Here is a 26,007-nt window from a genome sequence, read left to right on the forward strand (position 1 = left end):
GGCATGGCAAAGACATAATGGGTGGGTCATGGGTGTTTGTAATGCCATTATTAACACTTATATAAGCTTATAAACACACAATAATGTTAATAAGCATCTTGTAAGGACTTACAAGGGCCTTATTACTTGTTAATTAATGGTAATTACAAGGACCTTAATATAAAGCGTTACCAATTACTATGTAATAGGATAGGATAGTTGGCCAAATTATGTCATCAGCTAACGTGTTCCATGATGTATGATAACAAACAGTGTTTATTTTAGACTGTATGGAGACAAAAATTAAACCATAATATCCATAAAGGAGCTGCCATCTTGCACAAAAGTTCCCAATAAAAATAACGTTTTAATGTGGATTTTGCACCTAAATGCCTCAGCAAAGGTACTCTGAGGGCTGCTTTCTCAAACAAATAGCTTTATTCAAGAATATATAACATTATTAAATAGTATACATATAATGTTTTAAATTGAAAACTGAGAAATGATATCTGGGGAAAAAAATGGTTAAATAAATATTTGTACTGTATGTTCAGTGTCAGTCAACTGCTGATTTTTAAATAAATAAAAATAAAATAAAATAAAATAAACAGTTAACACCATTTCTTAGTCACCCCAAGCATCATTTTTTGGGGTATATATATTATGTTAACGTTTTTTAATAAATCAAATAAATATGATTATTATGTATATTCAGGTTTCAGGTTATTTTCAAATTAAGAATAAATAAATAAAATATATAACAGTAAACAGGTTGTCCTGCATGGGTTTGTTTTGGGCTTTAAATCAAAACTTTTTCGAAAAAACCAGCAGCCACACACAGCGAAGTGTGTGAACCAAAGGAAGGAAGTGGGATCAGCACATTAAAATGGTTTGCTGTGAGCTGCAGCGAGCACTTCTAACAGCTCCGTGAATGTCTGTAAAGAGAGTTCACTCAGAGGGAAAGTGGTTTGGCTGCAGAGATGACCTCTGACCCCGAGTCAGTACTTTCTCTTCAGCCTTACATGAGATTGCAGAAGTCAGCAAACGTCTCCATCAGACATGTTTGAACTCATCCAGATGTCAGAGAGGTCTTTACTTCTGCAGCTGATAAACAAGTACTAACAGGGCTTTAAATTAACTTTTTCGATCACCAGCCATCATGGCTGGTAGATTTTTAAAATTACCAGCCAATTCGATTTTCTACTAACCAAATTTTTACAGTACATATTATTCATTTCTTTGTCTAATAATGTCAAATACTAACCACTCATGACGTGACAGCCATTTCAAATTAAAAGTTGTTGTTTTCTTCTTTTCCCTTCCTCTTTCATCTCCAGTGTCCCCTGTGTCTTCAGCATTCCTCTTTTGGTCTTCTGTTGTTTTGTTTTTTTTGCTCCAGGTAAATATCTCCACATACAGTCGTGGAAAAAATGATTAGACTAGATTATATCTAGTAATTTTCCATGGTTTTCTTGATAATAACCAAAATCATTATCAAGAAAACCCTGGAAAATGTCTAGATATCAGCTCTTAAATTAAACTCTTGTGATCTATTTTTGTTGTTATCATTATATTTGTCCAAACAAATGTACCTTTACTTGTACCAGGCATTAAAATGAACAATTCATTGAAGAAAACCAGGGTGGTTTAATAATTTTTTCCATGACTGTATTTGTTTGCTTTGCCTAACTACGTTAACTTTACTACTACTACTTTCCGCCCCTTTGTTTTATTTTATTATCTTCTCCGTATCAGCGTAGCTAGCACATAATTAATACCACGTATACTAGGCACGTAGCCAATGTTCATATGACACATCACAACATAGTGTTCGTGGGAAATGTAGGATTAGTTCTACAAGCAGATTATGTAATATTCCCAGAAAGACACACACAAAACTGCCCACATTTCTTGGTGGAAAACAGACCAATCTGTAACACATTTCTTTCTTTCAACCTTCGTGCATCATCCTTAGGGACATTTTTTGGCTGTGATCCTGCATATGGCCTTAATTTTGACAATTATGTTTTTGTCCAAATTTTGGAGGTCCTGTAATAAGTCTTTAATAAACTGTGTAGCCAAAATACAGACACTCAATAAGACCCTCAAGGACAAAAATGCCCATTGAAACCCATTAAAACCATAACTTTTGATCCCACGGCCATTACAGCATATAATCATGCATTCAGTTATAATAGGCTTTCAATCTAGAGTCTTGGCTTCAAAAGAGGAGTTTTTACTTTTTTTCACCACAACCAGCCATTTTCTCATGTTTGCCCTATGGGTCAAATACCTGCTAGAGTTGTTGATTGTTGAATTCAAAACTTGCAATTATTTGTGTAATTGCAAAATAAATCTTTTGCCTTTAAGTCTTTGAATAACTGTTTTTTGTTTGTTTGCTGCTGGTTTTGCATTTGCGATTCTGGTTTTGCTTTTGCGATTCTGTCTGTGTGTTTGTGATGCCAGCCTTTTTTCTTGCGGTTCTGGCACAAATTTCACGTGTGGGCGGGTTTCTCTGGGTGCATTCCTATTGGCTAATCAATGCGTTTTGACTGACAGCTGAGCTGAGCTGCAACTGCCCCGGAAGTTAAAACAAACTGCTCTCTGCTTGTTTCAGAGCAGACTGTGAAGAATTTCTGGTGGTGAAAGGAGCGGTAATTTGGATATCCAACTCATAAAAGTGAAAGTATTGGCCGTGTTTATTGTCTTGACCTTTTGCCGTGTTAATGCAAAAGTAAGACTCGGCTCTACTAGTGGATATGTGAGGTGAGCTTTCACCTCATAAACGTTTAGCACAGCGAGCTAATTGACGGTTCGCAAAAGCTCCGTCCCCTTAGTGTCTGTTGCTATGTACATCAAGCTCCCAGGACTGTCAGCAGCCATAAAATTCAAAATCGTATGTATAGTATACTGAAAACATTTTTTAAAATAAATAACAACCGTGACATTATGTGAAGAAACTGGCAATTAAATTAATAAAAAATAGAAAATAAAAAAATGCAGTGTTATGATCATTGGTTCAAAGATTGAACTCAGTGTAAGTGGAAAATAATATTAATATATAGTAGTTTTTATAGCGTTTAGGTGTGACATTTTGGTATTCTATGGTAACAAGAGACTGCACAAAAAAAAAATATCAAAATGATTGTTATTGCTATTCATCAACATATCTGCGGGTAAAAGAAAAATCATCTAGCCTTTAGTAAACAGAATATATATATATATTTTTTTTTCATAAGAAAACTAAACAGTGACATTATGTGAAGAAACTGGCAATAAAATGGATACAAATACTGAAAATGAATAAATATCCAGTAGGTGTACCAAATATAAAACACTGTTTACTCTTTCAAGATGTGAAATATTCTCTTATAAGTTCTCGTTTGTATGAATCTTCATGTATTTTGTTCATAGCCTATAATCACTTGAGTTTTACATTTTGTATTCAGCTGTGTAACCCTGCAAACATTTCAAACCACTGCACGTGAGTAAAAATATTTTTTTGTGTTTTTTGATTTTTCTATCAGGACAGATGTTGGTTCAAAGATTTAACTCAGTGAAAGTGGAAAATAATATTAACATATAAGTTTATAGCACTTTTTTGACCACCTACAATTTTACCCTCTAAGGTAACAAGTTTTTTAAATTAACTCACTGGTTAAAAATCACCCAAAGCACATTAACTATGGGTCAGATGAGAGATGATGATGCTCTCTGTATTACAGCTCTACTGTAAGTGACTGTCTGAGAGGAGGAGGAATCCATACATGTATCATTTTTTGGTAAAACATCCAGCTGGTGTTGTGGAGGTGATATCAACAGTAAATATGATGCAGAGCTGTAAATAAAAACCTGTGCTGCAGCCCGACTCTAGCTGACCTCTTGCAGTGACCATAAATCTGTTTCCACTGCCTCCGCTGCACTGATCTCACACTCATCCCTCATGAACAATACACCCAAGATACTTTCTCAGAAATCTCTCTCTTTTCTGGACAGAACCCAGGGTCAGACTGCGATCATGCATGTACACAGACACACGCAGCATGTTGCCTCAGTAGTTAGCATCGACGCCTCGCAGCAAGAAGGGCTGAAGTGCACCTGGGCTGACTGGGACCATCTGTGTGGAGCGCTCCCCTTTTCTGTGAAAGCTTCCTCCCACACGAAAGGTTAAATATCAGGAATACTGGGACTAATTACGACAACATTAATTATCTTTCAACCTCCACTCAAAGCACTAAAAATCATTCAGTTTTCAATTTAAAATCCTTCACATTATGAATACCTTTTTTATGAGAATGCTGCGGAAATGTTCATGTTTGTAATTATCTAGTGGGCCGACTTCCAAACCGTGTTTGAGCTCCGGCCAAATGCTAAGCGACTGACCCAGACATCGACCCGATCCACTGGGTGACTGTTGGCTGCCAAACCTCTCCAACACCCATCTCCAAACAATAGAGTTATTATTAGTGTGGCTAAACTCTTCAAATGTCACATCTGTCTCATTACAGCATCCATAAAGCATCCCCTCTGGCCAGTTTCCAGATTTCACAGCTCTGTTGATGGTTTTTTTTGCATCTCTAAATTGCACCTCTCTCAGTATGCAAGTGTTTTGTTTAATTGAAATTCTCACGAAGACGTTGTGTGTGTTCATAAACACATCATATGCATATATTCCAGACCGTAACTAATCAAGGTCTCAACAGAAGCCGAGATAAAAGCATCTAATGATAATGAGTCTAACTTCCTTCCTTTCCTCTCTTATATACTGAGTCTTTAGAAGCGAACTCACTTCTAAACTCTCTTGGAGCCGGGCTAAAAAAGGCATTTGTGTGGGCCAAAAGGGCAGTGAGGCCTTCATTGTCAATGATTTCAATACAGATTTCAATCCTGACTCTGCCAATCAGACGGGCAGGCTCTGCTCCTTGTTCTGCCCCATCAAACGGCTTTGTCTCCCGGGCTCATGGTTGATTAGGTGGGGGGGGACTGGGAACTGTGTGTGGCACACTGAGCTCTTTGTCCCCACCCGAGAACGAGACTCCTTAACAGTCCGTCGCTGCGTGCAATGAACTCTCTCACACACATACAAGCTGACGCGCACAAGCTGCTAAAATAAAGGCCACCATGTCCAATTATGTGTTTGCACGAGTTCACACGTCCCTGAGGGACACACTGACAAGCTTTTAGATGAGCTATATGTTAATGATCTCTCTCCTCTTGCTAATATGACTTTGAGAAATGAACGTGGCTGATAATCGCCGAGCAAATCATACAATCTAGAAGTACTGGAGAGATGAATCTGACCCTCTGTGTTGAGGTTATAGGAGCTGCGGTTCTATTGATTAACTGGAATAAACCAAAAAGGCAAACATGTTAATGCACGTCACGTGAGAACTAATCCCTGCTGACAGTCCACAGCAGCTCGACTGATCTTCCAACATCAGTAATCTCGGAGTTCTTACATGTTTCTAATTTGAATTATTTATAAAGTGCATCAATCAGAGCCAGACAGCGAAGAACTGCCTCCATTAAAATCTGAGCTGGTGTTCTCCCCTCAGCAGAGGAAGAACATGGCGCCGCAGGCTTCGTACCCTCTCTGCAAAGTGTTTATTACTGAGGCCGTGTTGAGTCACCGCACTAAGTGGCTCACACACGACCACATTAATCTCCATTAAAGCAGATGGAGACTTAATCTGTACTCTTCGACAGCAAGTCAGCCGAGGTATCGGCCCGTGCTGACACGTCACACGACCACTCGCCAAAACTGATGTTTACCAACAAGACCTACTTTTATGTTGACTGTCACAGTTTTCATTTACAAGTCTCAAGTCTAGTCTCAGTCTGGATTTCCATTAACTGGTAACTGCTGTTCTTACTGTTTTTACAAGAAAAAAAAATCAGTTGAATTAATAAAAGTAAATAATTTCCTTTTCTGCTGTGTTGTACTACATAAAATATGTTAGTAAATCCCCCAACTTGTGAATTTTGCAGTTTTTATTTGTCCTTAAAAAGGCAGATGCTAACAAGCTACGTGAGACTACAGTGGTTGTCGGGGATATTAAACACCATTACGCCGGACACACGCCAGAGAACTCATTCACTAGTCCGCCTTACAGCCTCTAGTCATGTTTTTCAGTGCCCTTGCAAACTCTTGTAGATTGTAAATTATGTTTATATACAATTTATTTGACTACAGTTTCACTAGCTTGTCAAAACTGCTGGTTAGCTTGTCGGAGAGCGTCTGAAGCTAACGGTAGTGACGTGCAAGTCTTGAGACCTTCGAGTAGTTCGCTACAGCATGTTGGCTGCATTAACGATTCAAACATCATAAAAGTGGTGTTAATTTGTGAAAATTATCCTGCTGAAGTATCAGAAACATGTGTTTAGCTTATTTTCTGCAAATCCAATGCAAAAATCCCGTAGGCTAATTCTCAATAGACCCCATGGTGATGCTAACTTCCAGGTTGTCCTACAAAAATACGTCATTATGTTGGCTCTCTATTACTGTGATCAAAACAGTTACACGTAGCTTTGTGAAATCAGCCCCGTAAGGTGCATGAAACACTGCTGCAAAGTGTAAGAAGTAAAATGATACGACCCAGTAGTAGGTTATGTTAATTTCTAAATTGTTTTTATTCTATTCTATTTATTTTATCTGAGAAAAGGCCTAGAGCAAACAGGAATTAATTGATATCCAGTCTGAAGTAGCACGCCGTGCTGTTATGCTCCAGATAGACAGCTGCCACAGATTCATAAAAATATTTTATACTTCTTAACAAGTGGGACTCATGACTGTCCTCGGAGAATCAGGGGACTCTTTCTTGTCTCCATGCTTTGTGGGTGTAACTTTTTCCGTGTCAAACTGCAACATATGTATTTTTTACTTTTCAAAAAGTGTTATTATGCACACAAGTAGGGCACAATATAAGCAAAAGTAGCCCTTATTTTAAAACAAAATATTGTAAATTGGCATGCCTGGATAATGTCATTCTTTAAAATGCCACAATCTGTTTTTAACCCCAAGAAACAAAGATGATGATCGAGCAGAATATCTCCCATTCAAACAGAAATATTCAGTCTAAAGTCTCAGGGCAAGACTTTGTTTAGTCTGCACAGATCTCAATGAAGTCCAACTCAACGCAAACTTAAAATCTTTATAATTTCATCTAATTTGCAGTTAATATTTTATGTGATGCAAGTTTGGCACAAGCCAAGGTCTTAAGTCTTTTGAGGATAACTCATGATGACAACACAATACTGTGGCTCGCTGAGCCAAATCACCAAGTACTCTAACTAATAGTGTTGACAGGTAATTAACTTTTATATTGCTGCACAAACAACTTTTATATAAGCATTAAAACAAGAAGCTGCTTTAACTTGAGTTTGGCTGAAAGGAGGAAAAAAAGACTTGTCACGAGTGCCAAATCAGAGCTGCGTTTGGGCGTCTTGTGTGATGGGAGGTGAGACAGATAAAAATAGAAAAAGGATCATGCTCGCACATACTGAGCTAAAGTGAGCACAAGAAAGACACAGGGTGCTGCTTTGTTTCTGCTGAGGCCACAGTGGCTGGGAGGAGGTGGAGCAGGGAGGCTGAGAGTGTGTGAGCTGTCTGTCTGGAAGCAAAGAGTTTCTGTGTGGAGAGGCTGTCAATTTGTGTGTAGTGGTAAAAAAAAAAAGAAGCCATAAAAAGACTATAATAACATTTAAAGGCATACTAAATTGAGTCCTCTGGGCTTTCCAAATGTGTGTTTGTGTGTGTGAACACATCACAAGCATTTCTGAAGCTTGCACTCAGAGCTGTTTGTTTCCAGCTACATCTCTCATCCATAAACAGTATATCTCTCAAAACAGCACACAGTGAACCGAACAGAAAAACATGATGCTGCTTAATTAACATGATGAGGTAAACATGTGTTTATGTGCAGGGGACATAAAAATGTGTGACACCGGTGGTGGAAAAGGCCAGATTTTAATAGCAGAATCCTGCAGATACTTGACTGTTTTTTTCAGTTCAACTCATTACCATCAATTCACTTCAATGCCCCGATCAATATAAAACACATGTGAAAGACAAGGGACATAGCATAAACCATTTAGGCTCTTCAACTATTCACCTGTATTAGATTTCTGAAATTAACAAGAAATCAATTTTTGAATGGGGTGATTGAAAAGGCATTGTCTCCTCTTAAAAGTTACGTTTAAAAAAATATATATAATTATGGGTTATTTACCCTGTTGGTAGTGCATTTCACCTGACAGTAGCTTTTAGACATTTTTCTGTTGTTTGCTAAGAGACGGAATTGATGAGGAGACTCCTTCATTCAATACAAAGTCAATGGACTGAAGTTAAATTTCTCTGATATTTTTTTTTTAAACTGGATTAAAATGGAATCTATATATACAACACTTTTCCAAGTGCCCACAAGTGTCATGAATATTGGAAAACAAAAATGGATCTCCACATGCTATACATACTGAATTATTTGTTTACAGCCTCTCCCGTCCTCTCCTCTCAGGTCTGTGTAAACATATTTTCAGTGAATATTTCTCAAGTGACCGTTCGTCTCAGCAGAATCAATCATGGCTTCACAGTATCGCTGAGGAGAAGAATTTAATGTTTTTAACAGGATCTAGTTATTCCAAAAAAGGACACACGTAAAGTGAGTTTGACAGAAATATCACAATTTTAAGCTTTGTTTTGGTTACTTTTTGAAACTGAAGCCTTCGCAACCAGACAATAATGCCTATATTACAGTTTCTGCACTTAAATGTGCTCTGTCTGTGCTGCATTCAAGTGCACTAAAGAAAAAGAAACACTGTAAAATGCATATATGTGTATGGTGAAATGGCTATAAAAGATAAACACAAGTAAAAAAGCACATTGTCTACTTTTGAAACTGAAAGGGCGTTCCACGGCCCCGGTTCCAACACTGTGTGACACTGTTTAACCTACCAGACTGTCCACACCGCCCAGCGTGTGATTGGCGTTGTACAGGGAGTAGGTCAACTGGTACACGCCGTCATTGGTCTCACTGTTGCCATAGAAACCCACACCCACTGCGATGCTGTAGAGAGAGGAGACATGGGGGGACAGGTAAGCCTTTGATGAATGAATAGAAGTAGCAGGGTACAACATCAGCACTGCTCGTCTAGTAAATCCTGCATGTCGAAGGTGACGTCCTTTTCACTCACTGAGATATAAATTCATTATTAGAAACCTTCCTGAGTTTAAAAATTAATGCAACCTCAAATTAAATACTTTCTAAAGCACAGTGCATCCCACAGCAGAGATACACTACCTACAGGGAGGGAGCCACAACAGCACCTACAAAACATTTATGAATATTTCATGCCATCTTTTTTGCCTTGGCATTTGAGCATTATCATAAAGCCGTATCATCAATTTCTCCATCAACCCTGACTTTTGCATAAACAGGAAAAAGATGCAAAAAGGTAATGAGGCATTTTGGGACAATCCAGCGGAAGGAGACGGAAATGTTATTCTGTCTATTTAACAGTTAATTGTCAAGGTGAGTGTAGTCATCCAAACAGAATGAATGGCAGTGGATTGGAAGGCTGCCCCGTGTGTGTTTGTGTGTGTGTGTGTGTGTGTGTGTGTGTGTGTGTGTGTGTCTTGGGGGAGCATCTTGGAGAGACACACAATTAAGGTTGTCGGAGAGATAAAATTAGATTAATTCAGAGTTTGTACGTCTTTGTGCTGCACCACCATGTCCGACTTGCCCTCTTTTACTTTTTGTACATTGTTTTCAGAAAAACACAAAAATAAGTGACCGAAAGTGGAACCTGCGTGCCGCAAACCTACTTTACATGGACGTGTTTATGCAAACCTCACGACTGAATGATTCACTACAGAAGGAAAAACAAATATACTGTATCTATAAAGCACTTGAGCTGCAAGAAAGTGTTTGAATTTCTGTGTTCATTTATGTAAACAACGCTATTTGAACCAGAAATTATACAATACAGACTTCTGAATGTGTATGTGCATAATTTGAAAACTGTTTTTTTGCATATTCAGTCATCCAAGGATTTCATTTGTTCAGCTGGAGCATCAGCACAAACAAAACAACCGCCAACATAAAGCACACTCTTAAGTAGTCCCTCTGAGCTTCTTTCTTCCCCGAAGTCGATGTGGCATTGTTGTGCTATATGAAGGGATTCTAAAGCAGCTACAGAAACATAAATCAGATGTAGAAACTTAAAGTCTCCTAACATACACTGGACAAGAATATCTTGCAAACACAATGATGTCCATGAGCCCCAACAAGCTGTTTCAGGGCGTTTCTTTCTCTTTTTATATTTCACTCACTGTGGCCTTGAATTTCACTGCAATATATAAAATATATATAAAATATATAATTTCTGCAGCTCTATGGAATCAGCACATTCATGGTTAGAAGTGGCAACAACCTCCAAAATGTGTTTTGTTCAGAATAACACAATTATAATGACAGAAATCATAAAAAAGTTGAATTTCTGTCATAAATTATTTTTTAAAAATTGGAATAAAATTAAATTTATATAAACAACACTTTTCCAAGTGGCCCCTAATGTCCTGAATATTGGAAAAACAAAATTGGGTCTTTACATGTTATACATATTTAATTATTTGCATTTTATACAGCCTCTACTTGCAACCTCTCCTGTCCTCTCCCCTCTGCTATGTGTAAACAGCCTGCAGTTCCCTCAGATTTTCAGTGAATATATATAATGTCACTTGACCGTTCATCTCAGCAAAATCAATCATGGCTTCACAGTTGCACTGACGAGTGCAGAATTTAATGTTTTTAACAGGATCTAGTTAATCCAAATGGTTTATTTTTGGTGACCATTTAAATGAGACTAAATTTTAAGCTTCTTTTTGGTTACTTTTTCAAACGGAAACTTTCGTAACCTATGATCCGTTCGAGGACTGTCAGGAAGTTCAAATTCAAGTTTATTTCTACAATAAACAGGGGTTAAGGACGAATTAACAAACAGTCCAAGTGCAGTAAAATGCCAATGATTCTTTGAGTGTCTCACCTGAAAAAAACCCCATCTGTGCTAATTTCAGAGGAAATGATTCCCCATTTATGGAACTAAAAATTAAGCTTAAGGGGAAATGATTCACTAAACGACACAGCACATTCCATAAAGTCACTGCTATGAGTAAAGGTTTGAGATAGACCATCAGACAATTAATCATCCAATGACATGCATTTAGAACCGGTAACACTCGTCATAGACTGAAGGGGAACTGTTCATACACTGAGTCATCAGTTTATTAAGCACACCATTTGTGCAATCCAATTCATACAGCCCTGAAGTAAATCCTACTTTTTTGAAGCAATGTTCAGAAGTGTTGATTCAGCTTATGACAAACTGAGGCTAAAACAACATAAAGTGTCTTGGTAAAGTTTTTTGGACCACCACGAGCCTCCAGAGCACCTCAGAGTGACTGAAACTCTTCTAGATGGAAGAACACCATCTTTCCTCATTTGGTGTTTTGATGAAGATTGGTTGGCGTGGAACCTTGTGCTTTGTCTGCAAGAATCTGCATTCATTGTTACCTCAGTTTATTTTTGGTTTGTCAGTATAAAGTGATGAAGTTCTTGCCTGCAAATGAAGCCAATGCAGAAGTGTCTTGCACCTGTATTCTTTCTAATGGCCAGCAGGGGGCAACTCCAGTGATTGCAAAAAGAAGTCACTTGAGTTACTACCTTGGTGAACATTTTCCTAATGAGTTTATGGTCTCAATCGTTAGTGTCAAGTCTTCTTCGATACAGCATGATGTTCAGATTTGAAATTATAGTCCCATTTAGAGTAAAATAGACAATAAAGAAGGGTATGCTTTAGGGCGGACTACCCTGATTGGCTGCTACCATGGGGCACTTTTAGTTTTGGTCTTAAAAATTTTTTTAGTCACTTCACCAAAGTTAATTTAATATAATTTGGTCACTTTGGTGTTGTTTAGTGTTTGGTTAAACTAGAAGACACTCTAAGGAGTCAACTGTTCATTTTGAATATTAATTGGGTAGTGCTAGTGTTAGCTTATAACTTCCATTTGGCTCCAGATTCATTCTTTGCATGAATGGGTGCAAAAACCATGATAGCGATGGCCAAAATGTCGATCTTGAGGTTTCCACCAAAGTCCACAAACAAACAGATGATGTTCCAGAGACTATATCCACTATTTTTATACAGTCTGTGGTCTGTGTGTGATTGTTTGGATGATGTAGTTTGTGGAGCTGTTGAATTATAGCCTACATACTGCATTAAAGGTGATTCCCAGATTACATTGCAGGCAAATTATCTCAAACACTGACTCCTCCGTTTCTTCTCAAAATTCATTACGCGATAATCAATACCAGTTAATATAACACAGGAAGTGTTGCTGCTTCACTGGGATCTGTATCACTCCCAGGAGTTGAGCAGATGCAGCTATGGCTATTTGACTCGATGATGAATTATGGATCAATATTTTATCACCTCATTAATTCTACACGGTTTTATGAGTGCAGTTGCCTCTTCACTTATCTAATAAACCGTAAAACATCAATACAGATTTGTCTGATCTCTTAATCACTAATTCCACTCAAAGCTATCTCAAAATTTATGTCAACCACATTTACTTTAAGCTAACTAGCTCAGCTGTTTATCTATTAATTTCAGCAAAGTATCGAAGGTTTTTATCCATTATTTTTAACTAAGATCAGATGTTTTGACCATTACTTTTAGGATATTATCTCAGATGTTTATCCATGTTACACAGTATATTAAGAATAATTGAGGCAACTATTCACTTATATAATGTCATTATGATTAGCAATTAGGTTTGGGATGTTTATTTTCAAATTTGTTAAGCTTGTGAGCTCTGGCTTTGAAAGTGAAGCCAATTTAAGGGCCTTAAACCTGCATTCTTTGTAATGGCCAGCAGGGGGCGACTACACTAGTTGCAAAAAGAAGTTAGATTGTATAGAAGTGCATGAGAAAAATACCCTACTTCTCATAACTTTTGGCTGCCTCGCTCAGCTCTTTATCCATTACTTTTCACTGACTTAAAACGATTATCCAACAACTCTGCAAACTAGTAACTGTAAACATAGGCCTATAAACAGAATCATCTCTATATGATCAGGGCGTCTGAGTCTCTTTATACAGGCTAAACAAACATCATAAAGATCTTCGTGGTTCAAATTACAAGAGAAAAAAGGGAGATAAATATTTCAAATGCAGCTTAAATGGAAAAATCTGTTCAGCCACTGTGGATATATAGATGTTAAAAATCAAGAAAACTGTCTAGCCTGCATATTTAAGGAGTATATTAGTAGGTTTTATGCTCTGGTGAATGCAAACTGCCTCAACATAAACTGAATATTTGACCCAGGAAAAAAAAAGTATGCTGAGCTGGGGAATATAGGATCCTGGAAGCAGAGATTCGCTCTGAGCCATCAGAAAATATGCTCCAGATGAAGGCCAGAGGCAGGTCAGGTCAGCACCAAAGGGATGCAAACAGGAGTCAGTCTAATTGAAACTTGAACAGTTTCCTTAACCTCGTGGATTCACTTTACTCCCCGATGTAGCAGAGAAGAGAGCCTATAAACCCAGAGCCAGCGATGCTTCGTCTGGAATCACTGAAGTCTGGCGCTAGTTGTAGCTGTGCAGGGTGGCAGTGGTCGATGCTGAGCGCAGGTGGAGCAGAACGACGGGGGCTATTTTCCTAATTAGTACAACAAGGACGGAGCCTCATTAGCTGACCCCCTGCAGGTAAACCACCCGCTCTGCAGGTTTTAACATAAACCCTCGGGGAGAGGCATGGAGAAAGGGAGGTGGAGATACAGTTAAGGAAGAGGAGACATGAAAGCATCAGTTTGGAGGGAGAGAGAGCAAGTGATGGATACAGACAGACAAAAAGAGACAGAGTGACAGTGATACATGCAGACAGTGTGTACTGAATATACATGCAAGCAGGGAGACGGACAGTTTACAGCAAATAATATGACACACAGGCAAAGAGCAAGGCAGCGGGACAAACAGAGCGAGACTCAAAAAAAGCAGGAGACATAAAATACAAGATTTGCCTTGATTCATGCACCCATATTTAATAATAGTCTCCTGATGACACATTTACTGGCACATTTTTATGTTGGATTTGTTCCCCCCTAACACAAAAATATTACCTACAAATGAAAAGTATTTCTCCTTTCATCTCAGTGTGTCGAAATGCAGAAACTGTGCTAGCCGGGAGAAACATGGACTTCTTTGAAACGTGCAAATATTTTAAGGGTAGAATCTAATTAATATAAGGAAACCGGGAGAGGCTTGTGCAAAGAGAGAGACTATCTGGTGCTTTCCTGTTCCTTTAGTGCTGCTCCTTTAAATATCTACGGTCTAATTCAGAGAGAAAGAAAGAGTATCATAGATTGGAGTAGGCATGCACTGAGCAAAAGTCCAAACTGTCATGTTGATAAATGACAAAGTAGATAAAGTAAAAGACATTGAGGGGGAATTCAGGAAAAAGGGAGCAAAATCTTCAGCCGGCAGCAGAAAAAGAAACGCCCTCAGCCACTATTAATACATTCAGACATGTTTGAATATTTGAGATTTTGCCCCAAAATGGCAGCAGTGACTCTCCAGACGTGACGAATATAGACATTTTTTATTTTACCTCCTGAAGTCTGAGCCAGGGCCTACCCCTAAAAAAAAAAATCCTCTTAATATGCAGTTGGCCTAAAACACAAATAGCTTCTTTCTAAATTTTGCATGAACACGTCTCCATTTTCAGGGCTAGGGAAATTTCCGAAATAGCCAATTTAAGGCCTGAGATGAAGAGAAAGTTATAAATTTTGAGTTACTATAAATACATGACCCCATAAAAAAGGGCTGTAAAACATGCTGATATTGTAGGCATGCTATGAAAAGCATCTCGTGTGCCAAAACATTTCTGTGTGGGATCCAACGGAGGACACCCATAGCATGTAAACTCTCTTCCTCGCTCCCTTTTTCTCATTTCCGCTTGGCAACAGATACCTATCACAACAAACAACAACAAATAAATATTTCAAGTGTCCTGGAAAGGAGAATAACTTCTGACGATCCATTTACATAAGCAGCGACGACACTGCTGTGAAGCCCGCACTGTGAGTCTGCTGCCAAATTAAACTGGATCAGATTGGAAAATACTGACAACGCTTTATGCCTCTTTAATTGAAAGTATTTTAAATGTTAATATATTTTTCTGATTTGCATCCGACTGTCAACAAGACAGGAAGCAAATGTAAAGTCTAAAATTGTTGGAAAAACCGACATATCCCTAGTAGAGCTTAACACTCAACAAGTCCTCAAAAAGGCATCTAAGAATATTAATAACTCTCTTTTGTTTACTTTTTACTGACTTCATTCCAACAGCAGACTGAACAGTCGAGCTGCTCACTTTACCTTGTGTATAAATTTATAATTTGTACTTTCTGTCCTTGACACAGTGCGCCTAAGTGGAGTGGATATTGTTGGCAACTATTAATTACCCTTTATAAGTCACATATTTGCTTTCCGTCATCATATTTTGTATTTCTAGACAGGTTTATGAGTGTGATTTAATTATTTGTGAGTTTTTGTGTTTGCTTGGCTCAAATAAACAAGTATCTTTTAAATGAATGTTTGTCCCTGATCAAAAACTAATGGATATCTTGCACAGTATATTAAAAATAATTGAGGCAACAATTCACTTTTACATCATCATTATTATTATTATTAGCAATTGTTATTGAAAAGGTTTTGGATGTTTATTTTCAAATTTGCTATGCTTGTAAACCACGCAGTGAGCTCTGGCTTTGAAAGTGAAGCTAATTTAAGGGCCTTAAACCTGCATTCTTTCTAATGGCCAACAGGGGGCGACTACACTGGTTGCAAAAAGTAGTCAGATTATATAGAAGTGTATGAGAAAATTACCCTACTTCTCACTTGATTTATACCTCAGTAATCATTCTCATAGTGAGTTTATGGTCTCAATTAGTAGTTTTAAATTCTTTTGATAAGCCATAATGTTCATTTCATAAATTATGGTCTCATTTAGAGTAAAATAGATGATGTAACAGGGTATTCTTTAGTGCTTGGCTACTTTGTCATTGACAAGCTGCTACCATGAAAAACTGTGTTTCGTCTTAGAGCTTTGACCCTTTCAATGTGTTTTCAATTCATTTTGGTGACTAAAAATCTCTCGTTCAGCGTTCAGTTGTACTAAAACACTCACAAAAAGAAGTTGGCTGTTCATTTTGAATTAGAGATCACCTTTGCTTACCCAGCTAGGTATGTCTCTGCGGTTAAGTCCACCTCTTTGTAGCTAAAGTACATTTATACAAGTACTGTACTTAAGTATAATTTTCAGGTGCTTGAACTTAACTTGAGTATTTCCACATCTGTAACTTCATACTTCTACTTTTCTAGATTTTAAAGGCAAATATTATACTTTTTACTCCAATACATTTAGACATTTTGAGGTAGATATTTAACATAAAAAAACATGATCAAACAACAAAGTAGTTACAATGAGCCCCACCTAGAAAACAGTAAAATGCTGCTGACATAAATGCAACAAAAATAATAATCCAATAATATATTTAGGATATACACATACACATTCGCCCATAAAGTTGGAATAATTTTGTTTTCAGAGTCCTCTATTCATCAATCTCTTCCAAACATATTAGGATGAAAATTAAAGCACAATTAACACAGTTTTGAGAAATACACTTTATCTATGAAGAATAAATCACATTATCACAAAAATGTCATGGAAAGAGGTAAAATAATATTTTATTCCAACTTCATGAGCAGTCATGAACTTTTACTTCTGAAACTTTAAGTACATTTTGATGCTGATACTTTTGTACTTTCACTAAGTAATTCTGCAGTGTGGTATTAGTACTTTTAATTAAGCACTGCAAAAAAAGAAAAGTTGGGTGAACTCAAAATTTCAAGGCAACAAACTTCAATAAAATTTTAAGTTGGACAATTAAACTAAATATTTCAAGTGTTGTTTTTGAGTTTGCTCAACTCTGAATTCAGATTTTTGAACAGACTTTTGAATTTTACATTGTAATACCTTTTAATCCTTACTTCTGCTAACTTCTGCAATGTGCTGAATTGGCACGATTGTAACGCCGCTATGAAATGTCAGCTAATGTTGCGACCACAATTTTGAGTTAGCATTGATACGCTAATGGCTACTCTTGTAGCTGTAACAAGCAGTGCCGCTAGCATCAGTTAGCCGCTAGCATCAGTTAGCCGCTAGCTTTCGCTAATGACCGAATTTCACCGCTTTCCCACATTTCACAACAAAGAAATAAGAGTTAGCAGAACTATTGTCCCTTGTTGTGAACCCCAACTTAAAGATATAAGTAACAACAACTCACAAACATGTTTTAGAGCAGACAACTGGCTTTCTTTGTTGTGCTAACTTAAAGTATTGCCTTAAATGTCAATAATTTATATTTCCAAGTTTTACCAACTTAAATCACTGTTTTAGGCCAAAAATACAAGTTGGCTTTTTTTGCAGTGAGTAAGGGAAGTGGAAGGTGGAAGGAATACTCCTTCCACCTCTGGTTATACATATATATTCAAACCTTGTACAACCTGCTTGTACTGCTGTAATTCATGATGCTCATGCCAGTAAAGCAACATTTAATTCAATTGAATTTGAATATGAATACAGCCTGAAAACAACCTTCTATTACTGTAATGTATAATCTATAATGGTTATAATTTAGTAAACCTTTGTCCCAGTCCAGATGTCCTCAGCCAAGCAGCTTGATCAGTTACAGAACCGTATAATTACAGTTTAATGTGCTGCACCATGGGCAGGGCTGCAGCTACAGCTGAGTGACATCTGCTCCGGCTTCACCACTGTTAATTAGGATGGACATCACAGCATATCAGCTCCAGCCACTGTCAAACATAATTAGAGTGGAGGAGGGCAAAAAACTTTAAGCAGAGACAGAAGGAAGAGGGGGAGGCAGTAAGAGGAAAGAGGACACATAGGGATAAGAAGTGAGGAGCAAAGTGAGGGTGGGAACAGGATCTGGACTGATGAGATTAAAATGAAGCCCGCTTTCTTGTTCCCAAGTCCAATTCAAAACCCAGTGGGCAGTCACTGCACATATCCAGCAGATTGACATAATCAAAGTTGGGAATCACATGAAGGAGAGTTGATTTCCCGCAGGATGTTTCCTCTTCATTCATCTCACAATATTAAGTCTTACAGCTTATCAAGTCGGGCGGCGCAAGCTCTTTAAATCTACTCCAGATAAAAAAAATGTCACTCTAATGGGATTACCATTGTGCAGAATATAAGAAACATGAAATATATATGTAAATGACATTTCATAGAAGTAATTTTTTACAGTATCAAACAAGGCAGCAGTTATATTTTATTGTCATTTTATTATATTATTTTTTGGGTTTTTTTTTTTGCTGTGAAGCACTTTTAAATAAAAGTTGCTATACAAATTTTTTTTTTTTTTTTTTTAAATAACACTAATAATTTATTAATATATAAATATAATAATTTTTAAACATGTTATGTGTATGTCTCATGATCAATACTTTTTTTAAATTTTATTTTCACATGTACATTTTTTCCACTTATTTTATTGTCATTTTATTGTATTATTTTTTTGTTTTTGCTGCTGTGAAGCACTTTTTAAAAATTGCTATACAAAAAAAGTTTTTTTTTTTTAATCAATATTTTTATAAGTTAATACTTTTAAATAACAACACTAATAATTTATTAATATATAATATTATACTTTTTTAATAAGTTATGTGTATGTCTCATGAACAATACGGATAAAAAAAACATTGAGCAGAATATAAGAAACATGAGATATATGTGCCAGGACATTTCATAGAATGTATTTTTTTCTACAGTATCAAATAAGACAGCAGTTCCCACCTGATACTGTGAAAACCAGACAGATTCAGATTAATTTAAAATCTAATCAGACAATAAACTCATAAGGGCATCTTGCATTTTGAGTCAAACTGCAACAATACGTGAATATACTGACGATGATACACAGTTCTTGGCTCCTTCTCCTTGTGTTTTTACCCTTCTAATTTTGATTTCACACCATACATCTTTAATGTGAAGAGGGCTGCCACTTTTCAGTCACTCTACACTTGAAGAATCTGCACATGAATGATTCAATATCTCGTAATGAAGACGGCCTGACTGTGTGGGAACAGAAGCCATTTTCAACCTCCGAATAAATGTGTGCGACATCAAGCTAAGTGTTGTCTGATTAGTGCTTTAGTGCTGTTTTTCCAGGTGGTGATTCAAAGATAATTTGACATCCACAATGTTTCGTCATCGTGCTTTTAGCGACCGTCGTTTAGTGGCTAAATATTTTAAAAGTTTCCCTTTAAAAGACTCTGTTGGTGAGGCTTTTTATTCTTTTATTCTTTTCATTTTACGCTTTGTTTAATAGCATTAAGCAGCGGTGGGCAGAGGTACAAAAATATGACAAAGAAGAAAGGGAATATAAATCATTGATTCGCCTACAGGAAGTGATGTAATGTAACTAAGTACATTTACTCGAGTACTGACTTTCACGTCAGTCTATAACTCCTCTGCATTCCAGAGGGAAAAATTGCACATTTCTAAATGTATTTGATATTATTTGGTCCTCAGTGGATTTATCTAGCAAGTTTTGTCTTAAGGCTTTTTGGGTGTTGTTTATATATATTATCTGCTGGAGCTTTCCCACATTTTTGTTGACAGATATGGTAATAAATATGGTCCAAAATAATGTGTAATTGCATATTTTTTAATTGAAAAATGTCAAAATGATCTTGGGGGAAGATCTCCAATCCCCCCACCAAATAAGTGCACCTTCCACAAGTCTTCCACAAACTTTGGCAAAACTGTAGTTTTCGTATTTTCGTATACGGGATTATAAAATATGTTTTGCTATAAATTCAACTAACCAACAGTTACTACAAAAATAATAAGGGGACTAATTGATGAGTTGATTGACAGAACAGACAGTCTTCATCCAAAAAACTACAAAGTCTGACAAAGTCTGCGGAAGTGTGTGGTGAATAGAATAATCAAACAAACACATGACTTCCCCCGAAGGCAATGATATTCTGTAAGACCGCTGTATTTAATGTTGTGAAATGGCCACATGGTTAGTGTTGTGAAATGTTGTGTGTTGGGGGTAACATTAAGGCCCCGTTCACACGAGGACGCAAAGTTAAATCCGCTCCGCCGTATCGTGTCCGTCTGCTCAGATCTGCTCACGTCACATATGTGTTTACGTCACATACATGCTCCAGTACAGGAAAATAAACAAACGTGGGATTATTTCCATGCGTCGGACCTTCAAGCTGCTCTGGCAGCTCTAATAAACTTACAGGAGTCTTTCCACCAAATGTACAGGATATGTACAGATAGTATTAGTGAACAGAGAAGGATCTGGAATTACCTCTATCACATTTAGGATGCAGCAATTCGTCGGAGGCGAGCCAGACGGCTGTGAACGAGACCTGGGAGATCTAGTGGATGGTGGAGAACTTTGTGGAAGGAGAAGCTGATGAAAATGTGTGGCGTGAAAACTTCTGCATGCCCAAAGATGCTCTTTTCGCTTTAAGTGATGCCGCCTGGCATGCATACAATCAAATTTCACACACTATGCACGCAGATTTCCTCCCAAAAATGCTCGTCTAAACGAGGAATAAAAAGTGAAGACGCGACGCCACTTTTGCGTCTTCTGTTCAGACCGTCCTCGTGTAAACATAGCCTAAATTGAAGATGTTATGCTTTCCATGTTTTCTTTAGATAAGAGTTGGTAGTGTGGGTTTTTCTTTACGATAGAAGTGACAACACACTAAATGGGTGAATAGGTCACTTTGAAAGTACTTTATTCGAAACTTTCAATAAGGAGTCGCTTAATAACATAACTAATTATCCTTAAAAGTAACTTCCAACAACACTGGTTGTGAAACAGGTGTACTTGGGGTTTTTTTAGGCAACAGAACTACTTGGTGAGTTTTAAGAAAATATGTCACGATGTCACATAATGTAACAACCAAGATTATTATAGTTAACGAAAACTAACGAAATAACGAATCTAGAATTGAAAACACATTTTCGATTTTTTTAAAAACGATAACTAACTGAAACTGTATTTTGTGGTTACAAAACTAACTAAAACAAACTAAAATTATAGTGAAAATGTCCTTAGTTTTAGTCTTTGTCAACTTTTTTCATACGTAAACCTTTTTGGTTGATATGAAATCAATTTCTTCTATCTGGTTTTATGACTTAATAAACTTATTGGGGCTGAAATGGATCAGACAAGGGAAATAAAGGCAACATTTATTGTGACCTTATTGAATCTTGCACCCAACAAATACCCCATTACAAAAACACTAAAACTAACACTAAAACTAATAAAAACTAAACTAAAACTAAGCATTTTCCAAAAAATAAAACTAATCGAAGCTAGCAAACTCATTCTAAAAATGAATTAAAACTAACTGAATTTGAAAAAAAAATTGACAACGAAATTAAACTAAAACTAATGAAAAATTCAAAACTATTATAACCTTATAACATCCCGGCTAAGGTAAAAAACCTCAGAATTGACTTTTTGTTGCCCATGGGACACAAACTGCTGTCTCTTGGGTGAAATCCTGTATTTGTTTGACCCTCCCATCCACCCCGGACCTCAATGAAGGACTTTCACTTGTATAAGAGTATATTTTTTATTAGGATCTTATACTTTCTCCACCACTACCTACAGAACACAAGCTGTCCTCTGCAGTGCTGAGCTTTCAGGACATCAATTTAACAATTAACCGTCTCTGCAAAGAGATAGATGTACGATAACGCGCGAGGCTTAATTTAATATCACTACTGACTGGTTGCTTAACATGACTGTCACATGGTTGAGAGAAGTCTCCACTCCTCTGGCAACTAATTCAATTAGCTTCTTTGAGGGGGAGCAAATCTTATTGTGTGGCTCATAGTCTCTATCTGGTGATGTCAGAGCTGACTGTGCTGCATTTGTGTGTTTCGGTAACTTTATCACACTTTCAGTGAACCTTTACTTTGTAAGGTGAAGGTTTTCTGCAGCATTAGGGGTTGATTCAGAAGTTTGACAGAATATAAAGTGCTCCAGGTTGCCTGTGCACCAGCTAAAAGCTACAATACTGATATCATTCATCTTTATCAGAGGCTAAACATAATGCCATTTCACATCAGGGAAGTTTTCAGTTGAACACAGACTTGATGAGATCCAGCAGCCTGCAGCCAAAACAAATCTCACTGCACCGCTCCTCGAGATCCGAGGCAAAACACTGGGTCAGATATCATCTTCAAAACAACATTTCTCTTCTTAAACACGCTCATTTAAGTGGTTTATTGAACAAATTTACCCATACATAAGACATGAGCATGGAATTCATTATTTACTTCCTCCCTTTTGATGGTGACATAACGCCTGTACTAATGGGACTAATGAAAATTTTAATTTTACCCACTATCAGTAACCTGTGACCTGTTTTTCCATTGTTTGTGGTGCATTATCGAGCCAGCGATGTGAGCGGGAGGTTTTTACAGAAGCAAAATGAATAGGCCACGCTTGATAAACTTTACAGTCTGCTAGTTCAGGCAAGCGGTAAGCTGCAGGGGGAATGTTATTTACAAGTGTTGTAAGAGTTTAAAAAATCCATTATAATTTCTGAGCTGTACTTAGTTGCAAGACCTGTTTAATATTCCCATCAGAGAGTCTGTGGAAGGCTAGAATGACCCGCATGTGCAGGTTTTTTGATTATACTCACTAAAATGCTTAACCTTTCTATTCTTTGCTTAATTCAAAATGCTGCTGCCAGATTCAAACAAAACAGTGTGTATTTTACCAGTTTTACTAAATTAATGAATTGCTGTGCATAATCATTTCTACTGTTTTATTATTTCATCATACACTTTGATTAAGTTTATGCTGGCTTTTATGTTATTTTTATTTTCTAAATGAATTCCTTATTGTGTATGTCTAATAATCACAATCTACTATTGTTTTATTATTTTATTGTATTTACTTTAGTTGCTTTTATTTTATTGTCATTTTATTAGATTATTTTTTTGTTTTTGCTGCTATGAAGTACTTTAAAAAAAGTTGCTATACAAATATATATTTTCTTCATTCATTCATTCATTCATTGACCTTAACCGCTTATCCGCAATCGGGTCGCGGGGGCTGGAGCCGCTGACAGCTGACATTAATTATTATTCAATATTTTTAAATAACAACACTAATAATTTATTAATACAAAAATATTATTTTTTATATGTTATGTTTATGCCTAATGATCAATACCATTGTTTTATTATTTTATTGTATCTATTTTAGTTTATTTCTACATAAAATTAAAAAAAAAATCACTTATTACTTATTTATTTTATTTTGTTGTCTTTTTTACTGGATTATTTTTTTTTTTGCTTTTGCTGATGTCAAGCACTTTTTTTGAAAGGTGCTATACAAATACATTTTTCTTAAGTTTTATTTTTATTATTTTTGTTAGTATATTTGAATGTTTTTACACAAAAATACTAATACTTTGTCCATATACAATTATCATTTTTTATAGTTATTATTATTTTTTTTTAAATGTTTAATTTCTTCAAATAACAAAAATCAATGTAATATTTCAATTTTTTTTTTCTTTTTTTTTTGTACATCTAGTAGATTGCACATATTCAATATGGCTCGGCTTCAAAACACTGAGATTATTGCATTTGTCTCATGTAAATGCATGACATACTCTACAGTTACCTCTCCGCCTACGTGCAGCTTTTTGCATTTTATTTTGCCGACTCAGTTGATGATCCCCATCCAGAGGTTCTAGACATCAAGGTAAAGAGATTTGTCTGCCAGTTGGTTGCACAATCATACTCGTATATTGTCAGCAGAATATTCATAACACTCCCACATGACTTCTCCCACAAAATCCCCTCGAACCAGAGGCTGTAGCTCCCTATCAGGAGCTGTTTTGAAAAACACATGTCCGGGCTGATGTTCAAAGAAAACTCTGCTTGTATGAAATATCAAAAACTTCATCTTTATGTGCATTTTAGGTTTGTTTTCTTAAACTGCGAGTCACACAAAAAGGTGGAAATGGTATGGGTTATCGGAGAGACTTCATAAACATCAACCCCAGAGACTTAGCAGAGACAGATGAAAGAATGATCTCATCAAAAGGAAGGAAATAAAGACGACTACGGATACCATTGTGAACCCAAACCACAAGTACCTGCAAGAACTGCAAATAGCAGCTCGGGGTATTTCAAAAGAGAGGTGGTCTGAAAGGCATGTAGACAAGAAAGAGCGAGGCCATGAGAATACAAATGGGAAAACAGAGAGAAACAGACAAACAGACACACATTGTGGACAAATATACAGAAAACTAATAGGTTATGGATCTCAGGTGGGACTGCAGAATGTGCAGGAACAGGCTGAGAGTCTATGCAGTGAAAACACCGTGCCATTTACAGCCCCCGGCAGGAATACTGAGTGACCAATAAAGAAAATGGGCAAACACAGAGCTGCAGACATCAAGAGGGAGAGCGTTTGTGAGTGTGTGAGTGCACTGTAATCAGCAGTTAGTTCTAACATCTTGTCCGTGTCTTGGTTCTCTCACCATGTGATGAGGCCGGCGGCGACGGCCGACCAGGTGACGCAGCAGGAGTTGGGCTTCTTGCTCTCCTCCTCTTCATCTTTGTGGCAGCAGCACAAACAGCTCAGGTAGATGGCGAGACACAGCAGGTTGAGGCCGAGCCCCGCAGCTGCCACACAGCCAAGGAATATCAGAGACTACAGAGAGAGAGAGACAGAGAAGGGAGCAGATGTCATTATTTAAGTATTTAAGACTAACACACCACAAACGCTTCCCAGCATCCAAGAAAATTCATAAGATTTACTTTAGTTTTTTGGAAACTCGCCTGTAGCTTCGCCTACTCATTAAAGGCCAGGCTGTGCACTTTTCTTGATGAATCATAATGTATGTAGCACATTTAATTACAAGTAAACAGTGTGTTTTACATTAAAATGAGATTAGATTTACTTGAATGCTCATTGCAGTGGAAGTACTGAGACAACAAAATGCAGTTAAGCATCTAACCAGAAGTGCAAAAAGTACAGATTAATATACATGTGTATAGTGATAATACACAGAAAAAACAGTAAGTGGTAGGCAAGAAAACAATCAATATGTGTAGCTGTTATAGTGAACGAATAATGTGAATGATGTGTGAAATAGCAATAGTAAGATATTATATACAAAATGCATGCAGCAACAAGTTGTCACATCCACCATGGTGAAAGAAGAGCCTTTATTTGAGTAAATAATAATAATAACAATAACTTAACTTGTATAGTACCTTTCATACATGAAGTGTACCTAAAAGTGTTTCGAACTTAACTCTGCTTTGGCTGTCTAACTTTACTTTGATAGCGAAGATAACTGTGTTCAAGCTAAAGCTAAACAGTTTATATGCAACATGCTTTATAATGTAAAAATATAGCTGAAATATGCATACATTGCATCTCATGAATGTCTAAAGCTATTCAGAAGCAGAAAGTGTGTGCTGCAGAGACCCCACAGGTATCAATACCAAAATAGATAACAGGAGTCACCAGTAAAGTGTTCTTATAGTTTGCAAAAATGACTTATAATGTTGTCATGTTACGTGACATCACACAATGTGACATATTCAACAAATCTTTTCCCAAGCCTAAAAAACTTTTGCTCTTACCCGCCGAAACTTAAGTAATTTAGAAGAATTATCCTGGCAAAATGTATATATATATATATATATATATATATATATATATATATATATATATACATATATACTGTATATATATGTGTGTGTGTGTGTATATATTACTTTATTTTGTCCCGTGCCTCTCAGGGCTTCTGTAAAAAGTAAATCTTCACAAAAGTTTTGTTTCCATTTGGCTTCCAATTACC

The 26,007-nt window shown here is 36.8% G+C and overlaps 1 protein-coding gene across 2 annotated transcripts in view; it reads right to left on the reverse strand.

The window, feature by feature from the left end:
• The window catches only part of ttyh2 (tweety family member 2), an 88,760-nt gene that overhangs the window by 41,528 nt on the left and 21,225 nt on the right, over positions 1-26,007 (reverse strand). For both annotated transcript variants that reach the window (XM_059324389.1, XM_059324390.1), the window contains exons 2-3: positions 24,676-24,848; positions 8,930-9,041 (exon numbers count right to left, since the gene is read on the reverse strand). In XM_059324389.1, the coding sequence (XP_059180372.1) occupies positions 8,930-9,041; positions 24,676-24,848 (285 nt within the window). The remainder of the gene's footprint in view (positions 1-8,929; positions 9,042-24,675; positions 24,849-26,007) is intronic.

The sequence above is a fragment of the Centropristis striata genome, chromosome 21, assembly GCF_030273125.1.
Source record: "Centropristis striata isolate RG_2023a ecotype Rhode Island chromosome 21, C.striata_1.0, whole genome shotgun sequence".
Taxonomy (NCBI): Eukaryota; Metazoa; Chordata; class Actinopteri; order Perciformes; family Serranidae; genus Centropristis; species Centropristis striata.